The sequence below is a fragment of the Pelodiscus sinensis genome, chromosome 10 (genome assembly GCF_049634645.1).
Source record: "Pelodiscus sinensis isolate JC-2024 chromosome 10, ASM4963464v1, whole genome shotgun sequence".
NCBI classification, from domain to species: Eukaryota; Metazoa; Chordata; order Testudines; family Trionychidae; genus Pelodiscus; species Pelodiscus sinensis.
Window position 1 is genome coordinate 16,275,834 of NC_134720.1, and position 26,881 is coordinate 16,302,714.

Consider the following 26,881-nt stretch of genomic DNA (forward strand, 5'->3'; position numbering starts at 1 on the left):
TTTTGGACAATAACCTCAACCTGTACTTATTTTCAGCTCCAAATTAAAGCCTGTGTATCAATTCCTTTCAGCTGAGAAACTATCACTGTACTGATAATGAGTCAGAGTCTCAGTTCGTATAAATAAGCATAGCTTCACTAGAGCTAGGCAAATTTACACCATTTGAGGTTGGACCCAGACAAGCACTTTCAACTCCAAATGGTCTTAGAGGACTAAAAGTTTGACTTCTATAGGTGAAGCTGATAGGTCAGCATTCAAAACTCAAAAGTGTGGTGCATGTCTAGAGGGAAAAAATAAGCTTCTCTTTGACATGTACAATTTTCAACTCCTAAAGACTTTGAAAGAGCTTATGTGCAGTCATTCATAGGTTGAAACTTCTTCATTTAGGGGCCTGATCTTTGTACGATATAAGAAATTTTAATTCCCATTGATGTCAACGGGAATCGAAAGATAATACCTTGAAGTTACACTGCTCCTTAAAAAGCCATTCTCCATTAGATGCACTCTGACAATGTTATGTTACATCTGTTTGCAATAGATGGAAGCAAAACTGCTGGAAGGTCTTTTTCCCAGATCAATAGGCTGCTTTAGAAATGTCTGTTTGAATTCCTTGAAAAGTAGCAGAAAATATACTGCAACTTTTAATGAATGAGTCACATAGTATTTGCCTCTTTAAAAGCTAGCTGGCTTGATCCAAGAAGATCAAGTAGTATTGACTGTTCAATACATAGATCTCTTCAGTAAGTAAACATTGTACTGCATTTCTTCTAAACTTATTTGCACTTCAAATATAAATGTCCCAATCAAAAAAACAAAACAAAACAAACCTCCTTGATCAGATTAAATCGAACTGCTTGAAACCAAGTTGGCATAGTCTCTAAATGGAATTCTAAGTCATTAGGAATTCTTTATGGTTCTGAGATGTTGACACAGCAATTGCTCATATTCATTATGTTAAGCAAAATAATGGGGAGAGTCTAACTACTGGAGCTGTAATCAAGGCAGCCTAACAGCTCAGGAAACTGGTTCAATACAGCTTAGGTTATAATAACCCAAAGTTATACAATGAGGCTGTCTAATTGTCTATGTGAACTGAGTTAGATGGTCTCATTCAGGGCTGAGCAGGTGGGTTAGGAGGAGAATTGGACTACCACACCTAGCATAAACTGACAAATGTGATGGGGCATCTTCCTCAGACTTAAAGGAGCTCTCCAGCTCCAGTTGGGAAGCTGGTTGCACCTGGAGGGAAGACGAAACCCAATTAAAGATCAATTTCTGCTAGGGATAAGTCTGGTGGCTACTGTACAGTGAAAACTTCCAGAAGAACAGGGAAAGGGAAGGAAAACTGTTACTCTTCTCTTAGTAATGTGGTGAGACCTGCAGGGTTGAAGAAAAGAGTTGACCTTAGGATCATTTTCCTGAATAGAGAACTACTGGCAAAAAGCCTGGAGGGTCATAAAGAAGGCACTGGAGCAGTATTCCCTCTAATTTTCTCCATCCATGTACTGAATAAATGTTATGTGCACTACCAATAGAAACACATGTTACTGGTTGTGGACAGTTGTGGGTTCTCTGCCCATCAGCTGGGCTGCATCTGAATTTTTCTTGGGAGGCTACCCAAGTACTTAGCTTACAGGGAACACGGCACTGGAATGGAGCAAGTTCTGGGAGTGAGCTTTGATTAAAGGGGCAGAATCTGGACTTCCAAGAAGAGAACTCTGGCAGATTTTCAGGTGAAGAATAGAGCACATAGGAAACTTAAGAGGAATGAAAATTTAAGACCAACAAAGGCAAAAGGAATTTTAAGCTTATATTGGTGGGGAATGAGGAGGGCCCTACAATGCTGAAGAGGTTCCTACACCATGCCCATTCATGAGAATCCAATGACAGAATGAGCACGGAGCCTGAACTTTCAGCTGTCCATCCAAATCTGGGGTTAAGTTCCTGCCTGTGCTGGAACTGGACTGTTTCATAGGCAATGCCAGTCTGACTCTTTCCTTTCTTTTCCATGAGACACTGGTGAAAGACAGTGCGACATATTCACTCATACCCGCTCAGTTCTGGTCCTAATTTTTGGACAGCTCTAGAGCCTGATGTTCCCCTGTATTATTAATCCAATGGGGTTTCATTCCTCACCAGTACATTTCTGGTTCATATGCATAGAAATGCACCAACTTCTGAAACTGAGATACTGTGAAAGATAAATGATCGTTACTCATTAAAACATAGTGGTTCAAAAGTGCATTACAATGGCATGAAGCAATGTGTTTCTAACTTAGCTGCTTAGAAAATAAAAGGGGTCCTGACTTTATTTTAAAAAAATAAATCCTTCAAGTGACATATCTCGGACCATAAAATGAATGCTCTAATATTTTGGATGATATTAACTGTAATTGGATATGTAAGGCACAAAATCCTTCCAATGTTTCTTAAACAATGTATTTAGTAGTTCAGGAAAAAATTATTAGAGAACAGATCCCGACAGAAATAAAATAAGTAGGCTGGAGTTGCTTCTGAGTTGTGTATTTGTACATTCTGAATTGCCTGATCACTTAGAATTACTTCAGAATCTATTAACTTTGAGCCATATTCTAGTGCCATTGAAGTTCATGCTGAAATTCCTATTAACTTCAACAAGATGAAGGCTTTGATTAAGGATTTCTACCACTGGGTGCCAGTCACACCCTGTTGAAAGTATACCAATGCAAGCCAGTAGCCTAGAACAGATACTTGAAACTAGGTAAATTGCACCTGTTAGGTGAATTGCTTTGCCTTTCTTCACTGACCGCTTATGCCTGTAACTGGGACAAATCCTGAGTGCAATTAAGTCCAAAGGACTTCAACCATTGAGATAGGTGTTTGACATGATGGCCAGGTGTATGGTCTTTTGTTATTTGCTCATGCTGTATAATGTTTCATGGTAGTCTTACTTCAAAACCTCAGCTACAATTAGAATAAAATGAAGAGTACCGGACAGAGGGAAATAAACATATGCAGGGAAGAGGATTTTTTTTCTGCTAAGGCTGAAGAGAGTGAAAGTCAAGACAAAAGAAGTCTGCCCCTCACTCTGGGAATAACAGAAGAGAAACATATTGTCATATCAGTGGCCATTCTATGTTTAGGATCAGAGTCTAGCCATGGATAGAAATAATAGTGAGTGAGAATGAGAGCTAGGCAAGAATTTTGTCCTGATACATCTAAACTTGGGAAGACCTTGGAATGCAAGAGGAAGCATTAGAAGCAAGAGGAACACCAAAGACAGGGTAAACCCATTACACAGTGAGGGAGAGAGCAATAACAGAAAATGTGGAAATGGCGGAAGTTCTTAATGACTTTTGCTTTGGTTTTTACCAAGAAAATCGGTGGTGACTGCATGTCTAACATAGTGAATTTCCATGAAAATGAGATAGAATCAGAGGCTAAAATAGAGAAAGAACAAAGTAAAAGTTACTTAGGCAGATAATATTTTTTCAAGCCACTAGGGCCTGATGAAATGCACCCTAGAATACTCAAGGAGCTGACTGAGGAGATATCTGAGCCATTAATAATTATTTTTGAAAAGCCATGGAAGACGGGAGAAATTCTGGAAGACAGGCATTATATTTGCCTTTTTCCTATCTATAAAAAAGTGAAATAAGGACAATGTGGGGAATTACAGGCCAGTCGGTTTATCTTCTGTACCCAGAAAGATAATGGAGCAAATAATTAAGAAATTAACTTGCAAATTTCTAGAAGATAATAAGGTGATAAATGACAGTCAATATGGATTTGTTCAGAATAACCAAACTGCTAGCTTTTTTTGACAGTGTAATAAATCTTATGGAGAGGGGGGAAAGCAGCAGATGTGATATATCTTGACTTCAATAAGACTGTTAATGCTATCTTGTAAATAAACTAAGGAAATGCAATCTAGAAGGATCTGCTATAAGGTTGGTGCACAAATGGTTGGATAACCAGAAAGTTGTTATAAATGGTTCACAATCATGCTGGAAGGGTATAAGAAATGGAGTTCCACAGGGATCAGTTCTGGGTCTAGTTCTTTTCAATTTCTGCAACAATGATTCAGATAATGGCATAGAAAGTGGCACACTTACCAGGCTTTCAGACAATAACAAACTGGGAGGGGTCACAAGTGCTTTGGTGGATCAGATTAAAGAAGAAAATAATCTAGACAAAGTGGAGAAATGGTCTGAAGTAAATAGGGTAATATTCAATAAGGAAAAATCAAAGTATTCCACTTAGGGAACAATCAGTTGTACAAAATGGGAAATGACTACCTAGAATGGAGTACTATAGAAAGGGATCTAGGAGTCATAATAGACAACATGATAAATATGAGTTAACAGTGTAACACTGTTGCAAAAACAAACAAACAAAAAAACCCCATAAACATCATTCTAGGATGTATTAGCAGGAGTGCTGTAAGCAAGACACAAGATGTAATTCAACTGCTCTACTCTGCACTGGGCGCCGCATTTAAGAAAAGATATGGGAAAATTGGAGGTAGTCCAGAAGAGCAACGAAAATGACTGAAGACCTAGAAAATATGATCTATTAGAAGACTTACCTGGTATTGCTCAGGTCCTTCAAAACGGAGCTGGCAGTGTGTGTGTAGGGGCGGGGAGGAGTTGCAGGAGTCAGGGCAGGGCTTTGAGGATGTGGGGGGAGCAGTGCAGTGGGATGGGGAGGGGTATGTGAGGGTGAGGGTTGGGATATGAGGGGCACAGTGTGGGGAGTCCCATCTGAAATGCCCCAGCCCTGCTGGCCACTCCTTTGGTGGCACTCTGTGAGATAGCTCTCCCCTGTGGGCTCGCTGCCTCCAGTGGCCACTCTAAGCATCACGTCCCTCTGAACAGCCTCTCCCTGTCCATGTTATGGAAAACAGTCTCGTTCCTAGTGCCTCAGATGGAAGGGGCAATCCCCTCCATTTGGCCTGGAGGCAGGGGAGCATATAAAGTCTCCTCTCCACACCACCACCACACTGCCAGGGGCGCACGATGCCTAGAGTGAACTGCCAGCTCTTTTCAACAGCTGGCAGTTCCCTGTAGGTGCCACACACCCCTGGCGAGGAGAAGAGACCACCAGCTGCTTTGAATAGCTGTCAGTTCCCTGGCAGGAGGAGGAGACTTTATACGCTCCTCTACTCCCAGGCCAACCAGGGCCTGGAGGTGCGGGGGTGTGCAAAGTCATTCGCTGTTCAGAGAGGCTGGCAGCTTCCTCTAGGTGTGGTGCAACACTGGCAGGGGGAGGGAGCCACCAGCCACTTTGAATAGCAAATAACTTCACACACTCTCCCACCCCTAGGTCTCGATTGACGTGGGGGCAGGAGAGCTTCAGGGCAGGCTTTGGGCTGGGTCAAACAGCTTGGCCAACTGGATCCGGCCCATATCTTGCCCATCTCTGGTCTAAATGCTGCTTGGTCCTGCCATGAGTGCAGGGGACTGGACTAGATATCTGTAATAAGGTTCAATCACAGGCCCCTCAACCTTTGGTCCCTCATGCACCCACAGACCAGCCAGAGACCTCTTTTAGTGCAGCCACCCAGCCTCTTTATTGTCAGTGTCAGCTCCCATCACCTTTTGTTTGCAGCACTTTAGGCATGTCTCCTCAGAGACCGCTTGCTGGCTGGGGACCACAGCCTTCTATTCCCTGGCTCCTCCATTATTCCCTTTCTGCCAGCCTTCTGTAGCGCCATGGCTAATGAGGCCAACAGCTGTTCCCCATTTGACCCTCAGGTTTGGGCTTGCTCAGCCCGCTCCAATTAACCTCTCCTGAGGGAGCTGGTGGGCTCTTTTCAGGCTTCCTAACCAGCAATCTGCCTCAATGACCTCTTGAGGTCCCTTCCAATCCCATGATTCTATGTGTATCTTGCCTGAGCCAATCTCCTCTAGTGAAACGTTTTGCTAAGAGGTTGGTAGAAGAGAACAAATGGCTAAAGTAGCAGTGTATGAGTGAAGCTTTTAATGGACATAACATTACATTTCACTTACTAATATGCTTCAGTCTAAGCAATAGGATTTCTCAACTGGGATGCGGCTTTGATCTCTAATCTGTCTGTGACATCTATTTTGCAGTTTGTTCCTTTTAAAGTCTGCTAAAAATCATTCAGGAAGGATAGTTTAAAATTAAATAGTTTAAAGCTTCATACTGATCAAAACCACCGAAGGGTTTTGAGATAGCTGCAAGAATTGCTTGTTTGCTCATTTGTTAATGTTGCATGAAGCATTTTTTTAGTGCTCTATTGCTTGGCAAGTAGAACTGGGTGAAGTTTCTTTGATCAAAACTCTTAACATTAATTTTTTGATAAATGGTTTTGGGTGGGAGTGAGGGAAAGGAAATTCTGAAAAATCCTGGGACAGACAATTACACTGCATACAATGTTTAATTTTTGACGTTTTCAAAGTTAAACATTTTGTTTTTTGCTTGAAATGACTAGAAATGTTTTTTTAAATGATCAATTGAAACAATATTTTGCTTTGGGACAAATGAAACCCTGGGACTGATGGTGTATCTTTTTTTATTATTATTAATCTTTCACTTGCCAGTACACTAAAATCTGTTATTCTCCAGTTCTGTTTACAAGTTCAGACAGACTATTTGGCATGATCCTGAAAACGCACAGGCATCAAAATAATCCAGTTCTGAGTTGAAAGGCAACTCATGTAAGTAAAGTTAACTTCAATAATTTTTTTCAGGACTGAGCTATCATAAACCTGCACTGCTAAGATGAATGAGAACTTTTGCTATGAAGCCATCAAATGGGGTAGGTATAAATGTTGAGATTTGTAAGATGCAAAACTCCTTCCAAATAGTAGTTCATGTTGAAATGGGAATTTCAACCATACATTTATGTAGTTAACATTCTCCACTCATTTATATACTGTTGAATATCTGACTACCTGTATTACGGACCCTGACAGTTTCTGAATTTCCTGTATGCTGTATAGGAAAGGACTGTACTCAGGTATTCACAATCTACACTCAATTGCAATGTTTGTAAAGGGAAGCCTTGCAAGTTATCATTCTGAAGACTCATAATTTCCTGATCAATATTATCATAGCAAAATGGATGTGGTAGGATTACATGTGAAGTTCTAAACATAAGATGAGATCATGATTAAAAGTGTGTTTTCCACAGAAGTCAGGGAAGTGGCTAAAAGGTTGCTTCAGCCAGGTGTCAATACAGGCTGATGGACCATTACCTACTAAGTGGCCATTCTTTGGCAAGAAAGGGAACAGAGGCAAAAATCTACATCTTGGCAAAGAAACAATATGGAGTTTCCTCCCACACAGACTGTGTGTTGCCTGGCTCCCAGTTGAAAATATTTTTCAAGAGGGAGATTGAAACTAAAAGAAGCGACAAACACCCCAAAACAATATTTTTCTCTCTAAATATCCCACCCTCCTCAGCCCATAGACGCTCGGGGGTTTTCGCCTTCATCTGTAGCATGGGGCATAGGTCACCTGCTGGTTTAAACTAGAGTAAAAGTTGAATATTTTGTAACTTGAAATCTTTAAACCATGGTCTGAGGACTTGAGTAACTCAGCTGGGGCTAGGAGACTATTACAGGAATGAGCGGGTGAGATTCTGAGTGTTTAAATTGAAGTGTCTGAGAAATTTCCATTTGGGATGGCAAGTTGTTTGTATATTGTTCCCTCAAAGGACTAACTAACTGGATTAATATACTTAGGCCAGTACAGAATGTACATTTCCAGGGGAAAATCTGGAACTATGAGTGTATTGTGGTTACCCTGTGCTAATCTTTAAGGGTGAAAAGAGCCAAGAAACATAGCTGGGACTTCTGGAGGGTGTTTGTGCACAGTCCAGTTAGAGGCTACAGAAACAAGGTCATATAAAGGGCACCAAGTTTCAGGGAAAGGGTGACACAGCTGCTTATTGACCTTGATTGTTCCCTGGTATATCACAGGTATCTGTTGGAAAAATGCAGATTATTTCGAAATAACTCTCTGCCCTGGGCTACTTCTTACCCACCTCACGGCAGTCGGCGTCTTCCCCACTTTACTCCTCTGGGCTGGGAGCTTCTCTAGCTGTTCCTCACTGGCTGGCCTCCGTGGCACCGTCCGTCTGCAGATCTTCCAGAGCTCTGGCAACAGCTCCTTCCTCTGTGATGCCTGGCCTTGACCGAGCTGCTCCACTGGCCTTTATACTGGTCCTCCAGTTGGAGCATGACCAGCAGGTCTGTGGGGTTGGGGCTCTCTCAGCCAGATAGCCCTAGTTGACTGCTTCAGGCCCAGTGTGGGGTTGGTACACTCCATCACACTCCCCTTCTTTTGAAATAGCAAGTGGTTATTACTACCAAGCCCGTTATTACTACCATACTACCAAGCCCGTTATTTTGAAATAAGGGACTGGTTATTTCGAAATAATAACTCCTGCTTTCCACGAAGAATAACACGTGTTTCAAAATCATTATTCTGAAATAGCAGTAGCATGGATGCGCTACTGCTGCTATTTCAAAATAACTACTCCCCAGAGTCATTCAAATTAATTACTCCCCAGTGCCTTCTGGGGCGCTAAATCGAGGTAGTGTGCCCACATTAAGGGAGCCTGCCTCAGATTAATTTTGAGGCTTCCTTGTAATGTAGACATGCTATTTCAACATAGTTATTTTGGGAGTTATTTCAAAATAAGTTATTCTGAAATAATTTCCTAGTGTAGATATGCCCTTACTTGGAACCATAGTAACTGTAATTACTATGTAAGGCTGGCATTAGAGATTTAAATCAAATAGTCCACCTACTTGCCAATGCAAGCTAGTCAATAGCTAGAGGAGCTCAAAAACCAGAGAAGTCACAATTACAATAACTGCTATAAATACCTATTTTCGGACTCATTCTAGAGGGTTACTCAAAACCAATATTGATCTAGAAATCCATTTATTTTATAGGCATGTTCACTAAAATGTTTTCTAAGCTATAGAGTGCTTTCTGCATTCAAGCATGTACATCTCCTAATATTAATGGAAGTTACTATATACTTGGACCGTTGAGTCAAGAACAATAATCTCATAAACTGTTTCTTCTGCTGTGCTGTGTCATAATTCATAATTTTATGTTGCATCTAAGCTCAGTGCCTCGGTTGGCATTACTCTTAGATCTGGTGTGTGCAGGGCCCACTTGTCCAGGTAATCGCTAGGTAGTTAATATTCAGCAGGGCCAATCATGTGCATGAGAATTTACAGCATCAGTCCCTTAAACAGGAAATCAGCCACAAATGCACTAGTAATATCCATCTACTCTTCAGGGAAACCCTTAAATGGAATGTTCCTGCAGTGTGTTCATCATGGGATGAAAAGCAGGTCTTTGAATTACATGTACCTTCCAGATAGCTGAAATGGGGACCAAGAGGAGGTCCCTAGTCCCAGTCCCAGTCAGATGTGAGATTAGATCCCACAAATCTTGATTTCCAAGCCCCTGCTCAAAGTACTGAACATTCTCATATAAGATGTAACAGAAAAACACTTCATATAATTAGGGTTCTGCCAAATTCACAACCATGAAAAATGTTTCACAGACACTGAAATCTGATCTTCTGTGAAATCAGGTCTTCTGTGTGCTTTTACCTAATACTATACAGGTATTACAGGGGAGGACAGTGTTTCTCAAATTGAAGGTCTTGACCTAAAAGGGCATTGTAGGGGGGTCACAAGGTTATTTTGGTGGGGGTCACGATATTGCAAACCAGTGTTCCCTCTAAGCTGTGCGGCAGGAAGCCCTGAGACTCTGTCTGGGTGGGGCTGATTGATCACCTGTGAAGCTCTGTGCAGCTTATAGGGAACACTGTTGCCAACCTTACTTCTGTGCTGTCTTCGGAGCTCAGTGACTGGAGAGTGGTGGCTGCTGACAGAGGGCCTAGTTCTGCAGGCAGCAATGCAACATGAGGGTGGCAATATCATACAATTCCATCCTTACTTCTGCACTGCTGTTGGTTGTGGCTTTGCCCTCAGAGCTGGGACTCCAGCCAGCAACTGCTGCTCTCTAGCTGCCCAGCTCTGAAGGCGGCAACACTGCCAACAGCAGCACAGATTAAGGGTAGCTGTACTGCAACTCCCTCTACAATATCTTTGTGACCCCTCTGAATGTCTTTTTGGATCAGGACCCCTACAACTACAACACTGTGAAATTTCAGATTTAAATAGTGGAGATCATGAAACATACGATGTTTAAAATGACCATGACAATGGCCAAAATGGGCCATGAATTTGGTAGGGTCTTACACCATGTGTGTTAATATGAACACACCCATCCCATCTTCTTGGTAAGTAGAACTTTGTGAATGTTCCATGTGAGAACTTGAACGTGGTCCTTCTGATGTGATCAGAAGTCTGCTTTCCCATGCCTAATCATCTGTTTCCTCTGTAAATAACTCAGATTGCCAAAAGTATATTATTGGATTTCATAAGCCATTTGTGAGCCAAGGGAGAACACTTTGTTACCAGAAACACAAATTTTCCCATCATATTCATTTGACAGCTTCTACAGCAAAAGCTCAGAAATCCAATAATCCCCACCCCAACACACTTTAAAACGAGACATCACATACAATAAAACAAAATGGGAAAAAATAATTCCAGCCAAGGCTACTACTTCTTTGCCTCAATGCATTTTCAATTCATTTTAGAGCTAACACTGTGGTAGGGCTCATGGAGTAGTGCTCTAGTTAATCTGTGGGATTTGTACCTACTGCGTGTGTGTGCTGTGATCTGATACGAGACTCTTTTCTTACTCAGGTCGAGAGAAGTTTTGCCCAAGTAAAGGGTGAAAGGGTCCCCTCTCAGTCATAATGCACAATGCTCATGTCTTCTGTGACCATCTTGAGAAGCTTCTGTAGTAGAACTGCACTGACACAACCTTTGACTTTCATAGGTTCATGTTATTTTGTGCCATGAAAACTGGAACAGAGGAAAAGGAAATGGGTTACTCTATAGCAGGAGCAGCAGATATAATAGGCAGGGAAAGGCATTGCCTTTCCAAACCACCAACCTGGCCCCACTCAGACTTTGCCCCCAGAACACCTCTTGTCGGTGTACTGGGGGTGCAGTGTTGCTGCCCCTGAGTGCCCACTCTCCCCATGCTCTACGGCTGGGGAGGCTGGGGCCACACACCCACTCACTCTCCCCATGATGTGGGGCCAGGGAGGCTTGGGCTACGTGCTCTCTGCCTTCCCTGTGCTCTGGAGTGGGGAGGCTTGGACCTTGTACCACCTACCCTTCTTGTGCTCTGAGGCTGGGGCCACATCTTCCTGAGGTGCTCTGGGTGGGAGGAGTTTGGCTCCTGTGGGAGTGGGGTTAGGGGCTTGTGTACCCCAGAACCTACCTTCACCCATTACCCGTGGAGTTTAAACACAAGTCCATAAACCAAAATCCCTGGTTTTTGAGAGAGATGTCTGTCTACACTTAAAAACAGAAAGACGTGGTTCTGGAGTCTGGACTAGAATCCAGGACAAGCACATCTGAGCTTTTGGAGGGTATGTTCAAAGAAGCTGGGAGTGTTTTCCAGAGTGAAGCTAGCTCTGAATTGGGTTATATGATCCAAAAATGTAACCCAATCACCCTCAACTTTTTAGATAAAAGATCGGGGAAACAAGAATATGAACTCTTGCTTGTTGTTCCTTCTCTTTCAACAGGCAGCTCAACTCTCAGCGCACCTCCTGCTGCTCCATAATAGTGAATATTAGAACTCTGTATGCTAAATAAAGGCAAACCTTTGAAACTACTTCCCTATGCCTCCATCTTTATTAAATAAAAGAGGGAACCGTGTATTTCACTGCTTTTCTTTATCTGGTCTTACAAATTAATAATTTTGAAAAGGAGGGGGAGGAAAGGAAACCAGTTTAGAAGATTCTTTTTTCTCTTGGTGGATCCAGACAACTCAAGACTAATTCCACAGTGAGAAAAACAACTTGTGAGGCTTTGTGCCTTTTCTCGTCAGCCTTAAATTATAAAATAGTAGCAGCAAATGCTTGCTCTCAGTCCTACTTCTCAGCTCCCAACTAAATCCCATTGAGAATAACTCACTGACTCAGGCTAGATCACTTCTGAATGCAACATCTCATAGTTTTTAGTCATGTCCTACTTTTCCACAATTTACAGCACATAGGCACAGAAATCAGATCAAGCCACTTAAAGTCACACACTAAGTGGCTCATTTTAAATGGGATCCCCGGAGGATACTTCTGTTTCCCAGACTTCTATAACCTCTAGACCACAATGCCTCCCTAGTACAATGCAGTCTGAGCATTCAATTATGGCTCTGGCTGTGGAGTGAGCTCCCTAGGTTCCCATATTTGTTGTGATTCAAAGTTTTTCGGTGTGGTTCTTATTGTGGTTGATCTTTTTATGGAACAGCACCACTAATATGGGGAGGGTTTGCAAGCAGTCTTCAAGGGCCTTGTTGGAGCTTCTGACAAACAGCTCACTGCAACTCCATTGGCTCTCATTTGAGCTACTTATCTAAGTAAAACATCACTTTGTATTGGGCAAGGGAGACTTGTATATGTTTAAACTTCAGTTCATTGATCAGTCACACAGCCAAAAAGAGTACTTGAGAACCTCCAAGGTAGTGAGTTTGAAAGTGATCACTGTACATACGTAGGTAAACTCTGACAGGACTTATTTGTACAGTACTGTTAGGATATGTCTACACTACAGCACTAATTCGAACTAACTTAATTTGAATTAGTTAATTCGAACTAAGCTAATTCGAACTAGTGCATCTAGACCTAAAAACTAGTTCGAATTAGCGTTTTGCTAATTCGAACTAGCATGTCCACATTGAGTGGACCCTGAACTGAGGTTAAGGATAGCTGGAAGCAGTGCCAGCAGGGCATCGGGTTAGGACTTGGAGTGTGGAGCTGCTGTCTCAGGCTAGCCAAGGGCTGTGCTTAAAGGAACCCGACCCCCACCTCGGACAGACAGTTCTCAGGGGTTCCCCGCTCGCTTGTCTATCTCGATGAGGGACAGCAAAGCAGTCCTGACTTGGAGTGCCCTGAATGCCCACACTCGGCACATCACAGCACTTGGCCATCTGCCCGGCTGCACTTGCCGCAGGCTGCCATCTGGGGGGGAGGATCAATCGGGGGGCTGCAGGAGAGCTTCCACCCCGAGGAGCCCGCAGAACCACCCCAGTCCTCCCCATCGGGGGCTCGTACCCCAGTCCTCCCTCACCTCCTTTCACTTACCCCTCCCTGACTCCCCTTCCTGATGTACAAAATAAAGGACACGTGTGTTCAAAAATAGAAACTCTATTGAACAAAATTCGGGGAGACTGGGAAAAGGAGGTGGGAGAGGGGAAGAGAGAGGGTGGGAGAGGGGAGGGCAACTAAAATGATCAGGGGTTTGGAACAGGTCCCATATGAAGAGAGGCTAAAGAGACTGGGACTTCTCAGCTTAGAAAAGAGGAGACTGAGGGGGATATGATAGAGGTCTATAAAAGCACGAGTGGAGTGGAGAGGGTGCATAAAGAAAAGTTCTTCATTAGTTCCCATAATAGAAGGACTAGAGGACACCAAATGAAATGAATGGGTAGCAGGCTTCAAACTCATAACAGAAAATTGTTCTTCACAAAGCAAATAGTAAACCTGTGGAACTCCTTGCTGCAGGAGGCTGTGAAGGCTAGAACTAGAACAGAGTTTAGAGAGAAGTTAGATACATTCATGGAGGCTGGGTCCATGGAGTGGTATTAGCCAGGGGATAGAAATGGTGTCCCTGGCCTCTGTTTGTGGAAGGCTGGAGATGGCTGGCACGAGACAAATGGCTTGGTCATTGTCTTCGGTCCATCCTCTTCGGGGTAGCTGGTGTTGGCCGCTGTCGGCAGACAGGATACTGGGCTAGATGGACCTTTGGTCTGACCCAGTACGGCCGTTCTAAGCTCAGGGATCAGGGTCAGGGGTCTCACTGGACCACCTTGATTTTCATGCAAACCTACTCCTGGGTGGCCAGGCTGGCAGCTATCCTGCCCTAGATGGCCACTTTCCTGTGCCTAGTGCGGAGGTCATGGATGAGGTCCACGATCTCCGCACTAGCCCAGGCGGGTGCCCGCCTCTTGCGGCCCCAGGCAGGCTCCTGTGAGCCGCCAGTTTGGTCCCGCGAAGAGGCGGAGGGCTGGGTGGCAGAGGGTGGCTGGTTCGTGCCGTGCCAGGTGCAGGGTCTGCTGGCTGGGTGCTGGCAGGCTTGCACCTGGCACGGGCACCGTACCCAGACCGTGCCCCTTTAAGGGCTCTGGGGCTGGGAGGGCGGCAGAAGAGTTTCCCTGGTGGTGCCCAGAGTGGCCACCAAGGAAAGCTGGGGAGGGCTAGCCTCCCACTGGTTCGAATTAAATGGCTACACAGCCCTTAATTCGAACTACTTAATTCGAACTAGGCGTTAGTCCTCGTAGTATGAGGTTTACCTAGTTTGAATTAAGCGCTCCGCTAGTTCGAATTAAGTTCGAACTAGCAGTTTGTATGTGTCGCGCCTATCAAAGTTAATTCGAACTAACGTCTGTTAGTTCGAATTAACTTTGTAGTGTAGACATACCCTTATATCTGATCTCTGCTAGTTACCCTGGTGTAAATCTGTAACTATACCCTGGATCTTTTACTGAATTCCGTGGGTTTGTTTTAGGACTTGGTCTCTTAGAAGAAGGGGAGTGCAAAGCATTTCCATTGACTTTGATAAGAAATCCATGGATTAGATACACAGGTGTAACAGAGCATAACTTTGCCCACAGAACACATTTCCTTCCCTGATCACTAATTTTCTATTTATCTACAGAAAATAGATGTGCATCTTAGATCATGTGCTATCATTTCTAATCTTCTGATAACCAAAGCCACCAGATGCTTACAATATCGTCCTTATTTTCTATGACAAGCATATTAAATGAGAAGATTCTTCATTGCCGTGTGATCTGTTTCCCCCCATATTGTGTGTTCTGAGATAGGCCAATCACTACTTCCTACAGATAAAATGTAGGTAATATATCCTGCCATGTTGGGTACAACACCCTTCTCTATATTATAGAGAAGGGTGTTGTACCTGGCTTCTTTCTATTTTTTCTCCCTTCATGTAGTACTGTCTCTGGATGTCTTCAGGCAGCATAAACCATATTGCTACATCAGAATGATCTTAAAAAAGATGCCCAACTGCTCCATTTCAAGTGCCCTTTAATGTCAAACAAGAACATGAGTTAATCCACTTAAGAATGTCCATCATTCAGCCACACAACATCTTGCTGAGGAATATGAATCTTGCTGTGCTGTCCAATCACAACTGCCCCCTCCTTAGTCCAGGTTGCCTACTTACCTAATTTTCATAATCTAGTTGTTCACCATCAAATATTTTATTATCTCTCCCCTGTACTTGGACTCGGTGGACCATTACACTGCCAATAATTTCCTACATTCTAATCTGAAATAAACAGTCTGCTATAAATCATTAACACTAGAGCTAGTCAAAACTCAGGATTTGTGTTCCACAGGGAAAAATCCTAGAATTTTCTTTTCTCTCAAATTGTTAAAAACAAAAACCCCCACCCCACGATTCTCTGGAAAATTTTGTTCTAGAAATATTAATGTCCTTATCAGTGTTAGACATTGCATGTGGGGACAATAGTTCTGCTCAGGTCGGTTTAAGTATGCTGTTGACTCTGAGTCATAGGAAATGGCTGGAATGAAATATATTGATTCCAATTACTATCATTTTTTGGTGAAGTTGGACAAACGTAAAACTGCTGCCACTGTGAAGAAGCCATAGGAATCCAGGAATCATATTGCCCAGCAAACACTTGATCTTCTTGCCAAACAGAGAGACATGGCAGCCAAGGGCAATACCAGCCTGGAGTATAAGTTCGTCTATAAAATGTTGAGAAAAAAGATGATAGATGATTATGAGCAGTATCGGCTTGCGAAAAAGCAAATGGCAGTTGAAGAGAAAACGAGTTTGCAAAGAACTCAATGTGAAATCCAGTTAAGCCAAACTCTTCCAAGCACGTTTGTTGACAAAAACAGTAGTAAAATGACAAACAGATGTGAAATGGAACAAATTTGCCTGTTCTTTTATAGTGAGCTATTTTCATCAGCAACAACAGTGGAGCCATTATACCTGGGCTCCGTCACCCCTGAACCTTATGTGCTCTGTGAAGAAGTGGCAGCAGCCCTTCAGAAGATGAAGTTGGGAAGAGCATCAGGTTTAGACCAAGTACACATAGAAAAACTTTGTGCAGAAGGTGATACACTTTTAAAGCACTTAGCGTGAGATTCTCAAGATGCATCAAAGAGGGGAGAATTCTGAAAGACTGAAAGAGATCTCAAACTATTCTTCTGCTGAAAAAAGGTGACTGAGACGACATTTGCAACTATCGACCCATCTGTCTGCTTTTTCATATTTATAAGGTCTTTATGAGAATGATCTCTGTCCATATTGAGGGTGTCCTCGAGGAAAACATGATAAGGGAACAGGCAGACTTTCATAGGAGATTCTCCACAGTGGACCATATTTTTGTGGTCACACAGATGTCCAAAAGGTTTAAAGAGTACAAGATCCCACTATGCTTGTTATTCATTTAAAAAAACCTTGGCTCAGTGGAACAAAATGCAGTTTTAAGTGCTCTCTTTTCACAGGGTGTTTCCCCTGTGTATGTTAGAATCATACAAGATTCCATGATGGACATAACTATGGAAATAATGCTTTTTGATGATCCATGATCATCAAAGTTAAGCAAGGTGTAAAACAGGGTGACGTTTATTCACTGAAGTTGTTTGCCAATGTCCTGGAAGACGTCTTGTGGAAAACCAAAGTGAAAGATGAATTTCTGATTGATGGCGAGGTTCTTCAGTTGCTCCTTTTCACAGATGACATTGTCCTAATTGCTTCAAAATCCACATCACCTTCCTCAATGACATTCGTAAGAATGTGAAGGAGATTGGCCAGACCATCCATACTGGAAAAACGAAGTGGATGAAAAATGCACATTTTTCAGAGTAGGTCATGCAGTTGGATGGACAGACTGTCGAGCTGGTAGATGAATATGTATATATTGGAGAAGTGTTGCAGATGGACAATGTGTTGGGTCCAGAGTTGAGCAGGAGGTCGGGCTGGATTGCCTTTGAGAGTCTGCATAGTATTTTTGTACATCCTAAACTTTCCACCACCATGAAAGCTCATCTCTTTAATACCAGTATCTTTCCGGTAATGCTCTATGACTGTGAAAACCTGGAACATGACATTTATAGAAGAATTAAAGCTGCAAATCACCCAAAGAGCAATGGAAAGACACATGGTGGGTGTAAGTAGGCTACAGCATGTTACTATTGATGATCTGTGTGCAAGAAGTGGTGACAACAATATCATCCAAGTTATGTATGGTTGGATAAGGACATGGGATGGTCATGTAGCGAGACTGAGAGACAACAGATGCACAGCACTTATACTTCACTGGTATCCACGAAACATAAAAAGAACAAGAGGAAGGGCTCCAGGATGGTGGGTGGATCCTTTATGGAAGATTTATGGAAGGACATGGACAAGAACTGAACAAAACAGGACGGTGTGGAAAATTGCGATCTGCATTGGTGGTGAGACCATTCACATCGATGAAATCATGGATCTTCCAAGTAGCCCAAGGTTTATTAATGTACTTAATTTTGATTTTATATAATTATTTGTCATGTGACAGTAAAACAAAATCCATCAAGCTTGTTGAAACAAGGTACTTCTATAAAATCAATTAATTTATGTGAACATTTTTTTTACTTTTTTTGTTCAAAAATATTTTCTGATAGGAAAACTGTTCCATTAATTTTGACCTATTCTAATTAATATATTCCTCAGGAGATGTTGCTCCATATAACAGTAATAAACATAAAGTGGACAAGAGTCATAATTTGCTCATGATGGGGTTTCCTCTAACTTACACTATTGTACTAAGCTGTCACTTTTGTATCAGGTAGCAGGAGTGGGATGCACATTGATCGTGACATAGTTGTTGTCACTAATTAAAAAAAACAAAGCAGATGCAATTTCACCTCTACTTCTCTCCCACTCCATAGAAAAATAAAACTCTGCTGCAAGTAAGCACAGTCTTCAGAGGATGAAGGCATGTTCCAGTGTTTTAGTCTAGGCTCCTCTCCAGTTAAAGCTTCCTACTAGAGAATCATCATAACTTGAATCATTATTTCCCCCTGAGAGCTCTATTTTTCACTCGTTATCCTGCTGGGGCCTGGAATTCAATTAATCTGAATATAAACGTATATAAGTCATATCCTAAGGAAAGGATGTAGCAACAAAAGCTTCCTCTCAGGAACAATGTTTTTGAAGTCTTCGTCTGACCTAGTAAGGAGGATGATAGTGAGGAGTTGTTTATAGTACATTTTCTTTGAACTAAGAATTAGAACGTGGAAGAACTAAGCTTACAGCAAAGATATTGAATGCACTGTACAGTGCTAACTGGCAATGACTGAGATTAATGACCATTTAAAGATGGCTCCTATCCACCTTCATAATGAGTGATTTATAGGCTTCCCATTTTTAAAGTGACACAATGCTTGTAGTCATGTTGTTCCCAGGACAGAGACAAGATGTCTGAGAAGCTATTAAAATTGGAGCTTTGCCTTAGTAAATAAATAAGCACTATTGCCATGTGTTCTTGGGTAATTAAGAGTAAAAATTAGTGGATGATCATAACTGGGCAGCAAAGCTGCTCAAAGAGACATGACAAAACACTTTCCTAAGATTCCCTTCTCCTTCTCTTCCTCCAATTTTTGGAAAGGCCCATGGACTATGTGCTGGTTTGATACAATCAATTTGGGGTTTTTCATCAGGTCTGTGTCTAGACTGGCCAGTTTTTCCGGAAAATCAGCTGCTTTTCTGGAAAAAACTTGCCAGCTGTCTATACTGACCGCTTGAATTTCCACAAAAGCACTGACTTCCTATTGTAAGAAATCAGTGCTTCTTGCGGAAATACTATGCTGCTCCCATTCAGGCAAAAGTCCTTTTTACAGTGTAGACAGCTCAGATTTGTTTTTCGCAAAAAAGCCCTGATCGCGAAAATGGCAATAGGGGCTTTTTTTTGTGGAAAAGCGCGTCTAGATTGGCACGGACGCTTTTCCGCAAAAGCGGAGGCAATTCCCCAGAGTTGACGACAGGCGATGCTGTGGGGGCCATCGGAACCCCTACAATGGCAATAACACTATTTATTGTCCCAGAACATCATGTATAATTAAAATATGTGCTATATTTCCCCCTTTTGTGCCCGGTTGGCATTTCTGCATGTTCTTTGTCAGTGCTTTAGTTACATTTGCATCAAGGTGACCAAGCCTGAGTAGCATTTATATATGACTGCCTCTAAAATTGTGTAAATCAAAAATCTGAGAAATTGGTAACAACACCAAGACTATCTATTTCCTTGTTAGTTGCTCACTTTGCTCTCTTCCCGTGAGCCTGCCATCATACACTCAGACTTCCTTCTATTTTATTAATACATTGACTATTGTTGTGCTACTTTGGCTACAGAGGAGTTCCCATGTACACAAGGATGTATGTTATAATACTGTAGGCATCTCTGTAGGGTGCTATCTGAAATACATGGCTGAACTTTCAGTTTACTCCATGCCAGAGGTGCAATAGTAGATTTTGGGAATAAAAGTGGGTGTCTCTGGCTGGAGTCCATGGTGGAAGTGAGTGTGTTGTACTTAGAGTAGCCGTCCTGCTAGCACTGCCTAGATGGCTAACATACATAGAACGCAAGGTTCATGTTAAGGATGTTAGGAGATGGGTTAATGACTAATTGCGACACTAGCCGCAAAGGAGAAAAACAGGCACATTGTCAGTATTATTCCAGGATACTTAAAGTACTAGTTCTGGTACCACTTACACCTGTGTAAATTTGGTGTAATTTCAATGAGTAAGTCTAGATTTACACTGCTGAGTGTAGACCCAGTATTGGGTCAAAATCTTGTTTATTGCTTCCCTAGGCAGACCCCAGTGAGGCAGGGGTGCAGACTGGAAGCATGGTGTCCCGGGGCATCTAACAAGTGGAACGCTAGGTTGTGTCAGGTCAGTGCAGAACATTTCTCCTTAACTTTCCTCTAAAAAAGAGCGGTGTTCTTTGACTAAGGCAGGTGAACAACTGTGTCAATGGCTACACCTTAACATATCTGTCCATGTCCCCTCAGGATTGATAAGCTGAGGACTGAGAAATGGATGTTTATTCCTCGTGCCTTTTGAGCATACACACTGAGGAGCAGTGTTAATTTAGGAAGACAGGGCATAACAATGCCGCCACACATCTGGTTTCCTCTCTCTGAGAGTGCTTAGCACCAGATGACAACGGGGTTTTTGGTATCTTCTTCTGAAGCAACTACTGAGGAATAACTTGCCTGCAGTTGAGGCTTCTCTGTGGTCTAATGGATCCACCAATTCTCCCACAGGCTTTCTGTTGCTGCTACTTAATTATTTATTCTTCAAATTCAGGATTGGTGCTTAGGGACCCAGTTATGGCTTTTCTATTTTCAGGGTCAGTCCTGGCTCTCACAGAGCTCAGAGGAGCCTGGAGGCAGCTTTATGTCATGCAACTAGAGGACCAAGACAGTGGATCTTCATTTTGGCAAGAAACCTAATCCATGGGGCACAGTGAGGGTTAGGGCTCAGGACTCTATCATAATGCATAAATACCAGCATCTGTAGCCAGATCACTGCCCTTTTCTATCACCTGAGTGGTGCTAGGAACCATAACAACCTGAAGAAAGTTCCCGAGTCCTGGAGCCGTCAGACAAAACTCTCAACCTGCTGCCCCATGTTGCATAATGAGAGGGATTCAGCTAGAATACCTTTGCTGACCCAAGCCCTGGCAGTATGGCACAGGAAGAGAACAATCCTCAGTTATGTTGAACCCAGGCAATTTAGAGCTGTTTAGGTCATAACCAAAACTTTAAATGGAGGCTGATGGGTAGCTAGTGGTGATCCTGATGCATCAGTATCATGTGTTCACAGTAAGATACACTGCTCAGTAAACAGTCACTCGGTTCTTCATTGACTTCAGTTACTGACCCCCTGGCTTTAAAATGTAGCCTCATGCAAAGCACACTGCAACTTGGAGGTTAAAGAAAGGAAAGCACAAGCAAGAGCCATCTGAAAGAAAAGGCTGCAGCTGCAGCTACCAAAGGCTGACTGGGTTATTGCTGCAATGTAACTGTTGAACACCACATTGGGTCTAAAAACACTCCTAAAACATGAACACTAGTAACTACACACTGGAAGCAGTAGTCATGTAGGGTATATCTACATTTGCACCCTCTTTTGAGAGAGGGATGCAAAGGAAGACATTTGAAATTGCAAATGAAACCAGGATTTAAATATCCCGTGCTTCATTTGCATAATCACGTTATGGCGCTATTTTGAAATCGCGCTATTTCGAAATAACAGATGCTGTTAAGATGCAGTTATTTCAAGAGAAAACCCTTCTCTCGAAATAATCTTTATTCCTCATACAATGAGGTTTACCAGTTATTTAGAGAGAAGGGTTTTCTCTCGAAATAACCTCATCTTAAAAACATCTGTTATTTTGAAATAGCGCCATAATGTGATTATGCAAATGAAGCATGGGATATTTAAATCCCGGCTTCATTTGCAATTTTGAATGTCTTCATTTGCATCCCTCTCTCGAAAGAGGGTGCAAGTGTAGACATACCCGTAGTCATCTCTGACTGCTTCCCCAAACCAATTATCACTTCACTCTGAGCTGAAGACAATCCCAGTTTGCTTTCATGCCTGCTAATTAGTTAGTAGCTGAGTTGCAGAACTGCACCATCCAAACTGAATAAGATGGAGATGTACATTTGAGTGTCATTAGGCCCCTGAAAATGCCTCTTTACTACCCTTCTGCTGGCTTGTATGCACGTGGAATAGGAAAGGTACAGAACAGCATCTTGCCAGGCTCACTTGAGTGCTCTTAAGGAAGAGCAGTGATTGGCCACACCTGTAAGACAAAATAATTAAGCCACTTAATTCATCAAAATTACACTGTGGAGATCAGGAAACTTTAGGAATTGCACTGAAAAGTCCTTAGAAATTCCTAAGAGAAAAGAGGAAGGGTAGGAGCAGTAATCTACCCCCATGGATATTTCACTGGACTGGCACAATTCCAGTGGTGTTAACCTGGCCTGTACAGCTGGTCAGGATTTCTGAGGGACTGCGTTTGGAGAATGCTGAGGTGCCAAAATCAAACCTTCTCGTTGATGCTGTTTGAAGCTGTGGCAGCGCAGAGGTGGGGTTCAAATGGAAGCCAGTTGTCCCAGGTTGGAGTTCTGAGGGCTTCCTGGCTCATTGTCATGACCACTCAAACCTTGCTGAAAATCCTTCTGTGCCAAGTCCATTACACAATCCTTGTGTAAGGATTTATCCCTGAACACAAAAAGCCAGTAGTTCAGTGTAGCACATTTAGACTCAGTATATCCCTGTTGTCTGATCTTGTTGCCACTGAAGTTAATAGGGAGCCATTAAAGAAGATTCCAGTTAGTTTCAGCAGAAGAGGGAACATACCCAAATTTACCACAGAAAGGGCAAACTAAAAATTCCTTTGATGAATATGCACTAAAGCATTGAGATGGAGAAATATGCCTTTTATAGTCCCAGGCTGAATAGGACATTATTATAAACACAGTGTAGCTAGTAGGAGAGGTGAAATCTCTCTTGTTTTTACAATTTTGCTTAAAGTGGTTGATTGCCGTGCTGCATACAGATTTGGAAAGGATAAACATAATGAACTGTGGAATGTAAGCCTGTGCAGTGAGGCCGATCCAGGCAGTTCTGATGAGTTTTCCCCAAAGTTCCACATGTGTGGATCTGGGGACTTAGTGCATGCCCATTTCTAACTTTAGTTTTTCCTCTCTTTATGTTAGAAAATTGTGTGGGGGCAGTTTATGGGATCTGCTGCTGACTTTGCCTTCATTTAATTTCCTTCAGATTAGCCCTGTGGGGCCAGATCTTAAAGGGCTTGGCTCCAATTTAGGCACCCAAATAAGTGGCTGGATTTTGAAAGGAACTTTCTTGTTGAATCTGGACCTCTTCTGAGAATCTGAGCATGAGACGCACAGGCAGGGCTGCTAAGTTCTAAGCTCATCAGATCTCAAAATTGGGGCTGGATTTTCAGAACATTTGAAAAAACCTGGGCTCTACATGATTTTTCATTCCATAGCTAGGAACAGAGAATGTGATGAAGCATACTGAAAGCAGCTCCTTTTAGATTCACCTTTTCAAAAGTAACCCTAGGATACAACCGCCAATGTGAAGTAAAGAGGAAGCAAACCGATCAATGTTCTTGCACAAGAGGCCAGTGTAGACAGGCAACATGAATTACTTGTGCAAGAAAGCCCTATGGTTAAAATGGCCATCAGAGCTTTCTTGTGCAAGAGAGCATCTACACTGGCATGGATGCTCTTGCACAAAAACACATGCCAGTGTAGATGCTCTCTTCTAGAAGAGTTTTTGTGCAAGATCATGCCAGTGTAGACATAGCCTAAATGTTTGGACCTGATCCTGTGAGGTGCACATTTTCCTCAACTCCCACTAGCTGAGGGTGCTCATTACATCACAGGACCACTCTTTCTATGAAGACTGTGGTTAGGAAGCACTGCATCATCACACCTAACTAGGGCTTCTAATTGAATTTGTAGAATGGATCTTATTAACTTACACTGGTTTGGAGCATGAGGTAACTGGAAATACTTCATTACATTCTGCTATATTTCTTAAACTCACAACATATCTGAACTATGCATCTTATTGCTTGCACAAAATGATGTATATGCTTGACATAAACACATGCAGCTTATTAGTCCTTTTTAATTCTGTACAATTTCATTAAAGAATTACTGTAAAAAAATCCTTGATGCCTAAAGATCCAAAGTCAGGTTGTTGCTTATCACTTTCCCTCAGACACTGCAGATATTCCTACTCTAGGACAACACTGGGATCCCGGCCGTGTTGTATAATCCCTTTTTCTGCAATGACGTTCAGTGAATTTGAACATTGGTTTTATCCAGTTTAATTGAGCTCATGCTGAAACTTTGAATCCTGTTTTGGATACTGCTGGTTTTACACAAAGCTTTAATGTGTTCAGCCTCAGTTAGTTAAGCTGCTGTAAAGCTATTTTAATTCTGAATTCTATTGTCAACAAGATCACAAATTGTGACTAGCTACCAACGTTTTCCTATTTCTTAAGAAAATATTTTTTTTGGGGGGGGGGGAGCAAAGTTTCTGTTGCTGACGTGGGTGCTATGTAACTAAGTAAGGACAAAATATTTCCTCCGTGTTTTTTTTTCTTGCTAAAGAAATGTTTTGAAAATATATCTTAGCTTCTAAAGATAATGAAACAGCCCCTAATAATATTTTTTACATCTTTTACCAAACAGCTGTTTAATTTAAGTGTGTCATAGTAGGCTTTATTTCAGCTACTAAACCCTCTGTAATGTGTAGTTCATTCCCAAGTCAATCTCCTACTAATTGGATTCAGCAGCTGTGTGCATTTATAATCCAGATCTGTGGAAAGATAGGGGTCTTGGACAACAGTGGACTTAAAATGGATTTAGCACCTTCTAACTCCTCTCTGCCAGTTCAAATCCTTTCTAGGTAATTTGTGATCAAATGCAGCTGTTATTTGTTGGCTATTCAAGGGCATGTGGCATTAGTGTGCAAAACTAATAACCTCAGTCTTGTTCCAAATGGAGATGCAATGATGATTTTGTGATGGTAGGTGCAATTGGAGCTATGTGGAACACTCCATTACTAGGCTCAGCAGAGGTTTAGGAATTAGCTACACAATAGGCAGAGCATGTGCATGGACACAGGGATTTGTCTGCACTGGAACTGAAAGTATATCTGGCAGGGGAAATTATATTGACAGTTACACTGTAGACGTATCCATAGAGATAAACCTCTCTTCCCCCATTTAATGGAACTCATCTTAGGTCAAGTGTAGGGTAGCTGGGATAGAAAATAAATAGAGATAACACATGTTAGCTCAAGTGGAGCTAACATGCTAAAATTTTTCGACAGATCCTATATTCCTCAAAAAATGAGATTTACAGGATCTGTCAAAAAAGGGTTTATTTTCAACAGATCCCTGTCTAGACTGCCGCTTTTTGTCAACAAAGCACCATGTAAAAAAAAAAAAAGCGGCGGCCATGTTTATGCTAATGAAGCATGGGATATTTAAATCCCTGCTTCATTAGCAATTTTCATGTGCCTAATCTGCATCCCTCTGTTAACAGAAGGATGCCGTCTAGACATACCTTCTGTGTCTGTCTGTTCAAAAATTTCTCCTAAACATTAAGAGCTAGGTCCGCCAAATTAGATATGTAACTTCCTCTTATCATAACTTAAAGCAAGGTAGGGATTTGATTGTGCCAGGAAAACGGCATGTGCCTGAAATGAGATTGCTTTTCATCAAAACAGAAAAAGGAGGGCTCTTCTGTATAATGACCACATGGAGGCAGCAGGTGACATGGGATGGAAAGCGGGAAAAGTTATACTGTATAATGACCAAAGGAGGAAAGAAAATGACCAGAGATGGGGACTGGGACAGATATAACCCCATTGGTGCAGTAAGGGTCAAGGATGGAGAAAGGGACAGATATCTACTATATAAATGAGCTTCTCATAAAACCATACAGAATCACCAGTAGGTGAAAGGGGCTAGTTGGGGGTGTGCCCCCATCCGGGACTGCCCCAGCTGCAAATGTACCACCCTCCCAGGCACACTTTAGGGAAGGCAGGGGGGGCTGAAGCTCCACCCCCCACCCTCCATTCATGTAGGAACATTGCTGGCTGGTTCCCTTTGTCAGGGAGCTAGGGGAAAGTGCACATTTTGCTGAACTCCTCACTCTGGCTGGGAAGTTCAGGAGGCAGATGAACCTGCCCCAGCCGGGGGACATGCAACTCCAGCAGGTACAGCTGAGGGAGGGGTTCAATGGCCATGGAGAGGTACTTCTCACCTGGCCCAAAACTGCTGGGGCAGTCCTCTCTCCCTGAGGCAGCCTGCATACTGAGCCTCTCATACTCATCCCCACTCCAGAGCAATGCTTGATATGAAGCATGTATATTTGCATTTTATTTTCCAAAAAAAACAAAAATTAAAGACCCAAGTAACACTGGGTAAATCTTCTAGTGCAGGGGTGGCCAACCAGTTAGAGACTACGAGCCAAAATAGCTGTAGATAGTAGTGCAAAGAGCCACATAGTACATATTTATATATCTATAAGGCATGTATTATATATTTTATTTTTATGAATCTATAACCCTAAGGCACCCCTAGCCTCCTTGCTCTAATGCAATGTACTCACCCCTCCCACAGAGCTAGGCATCCCCAGCTTCCCTGTTCTAATCCAATGCACCCACCTCCTCGCCCAGAGCCAGGCACCCTCAGCCCTGCTGCTGCTCTAACCCAATCCCGCCCCTCCCTTTTTCCCAGAGCCAGGCAACCCCAGATTATTTTATTAACACACCGAGTCTCACTGGAGCTGCCGCCGCAGCCACACTCTTTTCCCTCCAGGCACTGGGGCATGTGTGAAGAGTGGCCATGAACTGTCCAGGTGCACAGCTCCAAAAGACAGTTGAATGTTCCCTCGAAAGCAGGTGCTTCCACCTCCTCCCCAAATCCTGGACATTTTTTTGTATTTTAAAAAAGCTGGCCGAATGGCAATTTAACATGGGAAAATGAGGACATGTCCGGGAAAAACCGGACATATAATAACTCTAGGAGAGCGTCTAGGAGAGCCGCATTTCTATGAGCAAAGAGCTACATGCAGGTCAAGAGCCGGGGGTTGACCATCCCTGTTCTAGTGTGAGCTATAATGGACTTATTTTAGCCCTTGGAAAAGCTGCCA

At 42.6% G+C, this 26,881-nt stretch overlaps 1 protein-coding gene across 3 annotated transcripts in view; it reads left to right on the top strand.

Annotated features, from left to right (window-relative positions):
* LOC102450210 (uncharacterized) overlaps window positions 1-26,881 on the top strand; it is a 192,584-nt gene that overhangs the window by 48,948 nt on the left and 116,755 nt on the right. For 2 of the 3 annotated variants that reach the window (XR_012906209.1, XM_075937554.1), the window contains one exon: window positions 6,696-6,763. The exons of the other annotated variant lie outside the window; for it this stretch is intronic. Coding sequence is in view for 1 of the 2 variants with exons in the window: in XM_075937554.1 (XP_075793669.1) it covers window positions 6,727-6,763 (37 nt within the window). In the remaining variant the exon portion in view is untranslated. Of the gene's footprint in view, window positions 1-6,695; window positions 6,764-26,881 lie in introns of those variants that run through there. 3 annotated transcript variants of the gene reach the window in all.